Raw genomic sequence first — 2,500 nt, 5'->3', positions numbered from 1 at the left:
GCGCTGTTCTGTCTGCCTGCGTCGTAATACAGTTATGGCTCATGAAATGCCCACGGATTGACAGTCGCCAACGTCCGGACCCATGTGACTGCAGAATTCCCCTCGCAAGGCATTACCAGCACAAAAAGGCGCTGACACGGGCAGAATGAAGCTCTGTGAATAAGATGTCGGATGATGGGGGTTGGGAGGGGAGAAAAGCTCGGAAGTGCTACGATGAAAGACTTGTTTTTCCCCCTTTTTCCCTTTTTACAATTCAGTAGGCAGAGTGCGGGATGATGGATGGGTCCCTGCAGACCATCACCATTGTGTATACTATTAAAGAAAACGGCGGTGGGGCCTTGTGGCAACCTCACGGCCGTCGGCTCGACTCGCCGTTATTGATACTGAGCGTGGGGAGGGTTGTAAAAGATCATCATTCAGCGTTTAAGTCAGAGTTGTTTCTGGTCGCCTCTGCCAAACGTGGCAAGAAATATGTCCTCCTTTCCAAACAAATCCCTGCTGGCGGAAATAATAGCTTTGTCTCAAGCTCACCCTTGACATTTCCGTGGTTTGTAATAGTCCCCAATGAGGGTTTAATCTTTGCGTTTCTGTCTTTGAAAAGGTTTAGTGTTTAACTCAAACATACTTAATGATGAACTGTAATTGTCTACAACTATTCGGGTGAATAAATCACATCACGCATACTCCAATATATACACAATTAGAGAGACGGACAGAGAGACAGAGAAAGAGAGAGAGAGAGAGAAAGAGAGAGAGAGAGAGTCGTCCGTACCTGTAGATGAGGACTTCATCATCGGAGCAGTTGTACTGGAGCTGGTACATCTTCACCTTGGGAGTGGCTTTGCTGACCGACCAGCGGACCGGTGACAGTCCGTCGAGATGGACCGCGGCTTTCGCTTTCGGGCTGGAGCCGGTCGCGCCTTTGCTGGTCCTGGTCGTGCCTGTGATGTCCGAGAGCCTGGACTTGGGCTGGACAGCCGGTCCCGTGCCGTTGCTGATGTGCGGCAGCTGGATGATGGACAGCTCGACGGTGGCGGTGGACTCGCCGGCCACGTTGGCGGCGATGCAGGTGAACGTGCCATAGTCCTTGGAGGTGGTGATGGTGATGTCCAGCGTGCCGTTGGCGTAAAGGACAGTGCGGGACGAGTTGCCGAGGAGACGCTCGTCCGGCGCGATCCAGTGGATGGTGGGCGTGGGGTCGCCGACCGCCTCGCAGCGCAGGCTGGCCGTCTGGCCCTCGAGGACGAGCATGCGGTGCGTGTGCTGCGTGATGAGCGGCTGCTCGCACTGGAACTCCTCCTCGCGCACGTTCCAAATGGCGCCCGCCAGGGCTGAAGTGACGCCGCGTCTCAGGTAAATGCGTCGGCGCTCAACCGCCCGGGTTCCACAGCAGCTCGCAGTTGCAGTGCAGCGGGTTGCCGCCGATGCTCAGGGAGAGCTGCGGCGCAAACGGCGTGGTGGACAGCGCCAGGTCCTGCGCCCGCGCAAAGATGGGGTCCGGCGGGAGCTTCTGGAGACGGTTGGACGTCAGGTCCAGACGGGCCAGGTGCTCCAGGTCCACGAACGTCCCCTCGGGGATGTAGTCCAGAAGGTTGTGGTCCAAGCTGAGCTGGTGCAGGTTGACCATCTGCCGGATGGTGTCCCAGGGGAGCCCTCTCAGGTTATTGTAGGACAGGTCAAGATCCTCCAGTGAAGGGGCCAGGTCCTCGAAGGCCTTGTCGGAGATGCGGCCCAGCTGGTTGTTGTTGAGGATGAGGTGCTGTAGGTTGACCAGTCCCCTCAGGTCATCCGGGCCCAGCTCGGTCAGCCGGTTGTTGTCCATGTGCAGCGAGCGCAGAGTCTCCAGGTCCCCGAAGGAGAAGGGCTGGATGTAGCCAATGGTGTTACGTGAGAGCGTCAGGTCCACCAAGTCGCTCATGTTGGCAAAGTCCTGCTGGGTGATACGCAGGATGTAGTTGCCGCCCAGGCGGAGCTCAACGGTGCGGCGGTCGATGTCGGGCGGCACGAACAGCAGGCCTTTGGCCGGGCACAGGGTGCCCAGGGACTCGGACAGGTTCTGGCACACGCAGTACTTGGGGCAGGCTTGAGCCGTCGTCACCACCACTCCCAGGACCAGCAGCGCCCACAGCACGTGGCCCATGGTGGAGTCACACAGAGGAACCTACAGGAGAGAGAGAACAGAAACACATGAAATTACAAATAAATAGATGGATGGATGGATGGATGAATGAATGAATGAATGAATGAATGAGTGATTGAATGAGCGAGTGGATGAACAAACAAACAAACAAAAAAACAAAAACGAATGAATGAATAAAAAAACACAGGCAAAAGAAGAAAGAAAAACAGACAGATGGAGAAATATAGCACACATAATGAGAGAGAAGAGGAAAGGATGAGGGAAAGGAAAAAGAGGAGAGAGACAGAAAGATATGGAGAGAGAGAAAGAGACAGAGAGAGAGACAAAGAGAGGGGATGACAGAAAGAGAGGAGGTAGAGA

At 55.2% G+C, this 2,500-nt stretch overlaps 1 protein-coding gene across 1 annotated transcript in view; it reads right to left on the bottom strand.

Annotated features, from left to right (window-relative positions):
• LOC125299794 (leucine-rich repeat and fibronectin type-III domain-containing protein 2-like) overlaps positions 1 to 2,500 on the bottom strand; it is a 111,071-nt gene that overhangs the window by 8,812 nt on the left and 99,759 nt on the right. Inside the window, 2 exon segments of the mRNA XM_048251235.1 lie at positions 773 to 1,383; positions 1,385 to 2,161. Coding sequence (XP_048107192.1) covers positions 773 to 1,383; positions 1,385 to 2,140 — 1,367 coding nt within the window. The 5' untranslated portion in view covers positions 2,141 to 2,161.

This window comes from Alosa alosa, chromosome 8 (assembly GCF_017589495.1).
Source record: "Alosa alosa isolate M-15738 ecotype Scorff River chromosome 8, AALO_Geno_1.1, whole genome shotgun sequence".
Classification (NCBI taxonomy): domain Eukaryota; kingdom Metazoa; phylum Chordata; class Actinopteri; order Clupeiformes; family Clupeidae; genus Alosa; species Alosa alosa.
This window is presented reverse-complemented; position numbering and strand designations above follow the sequence as displayed.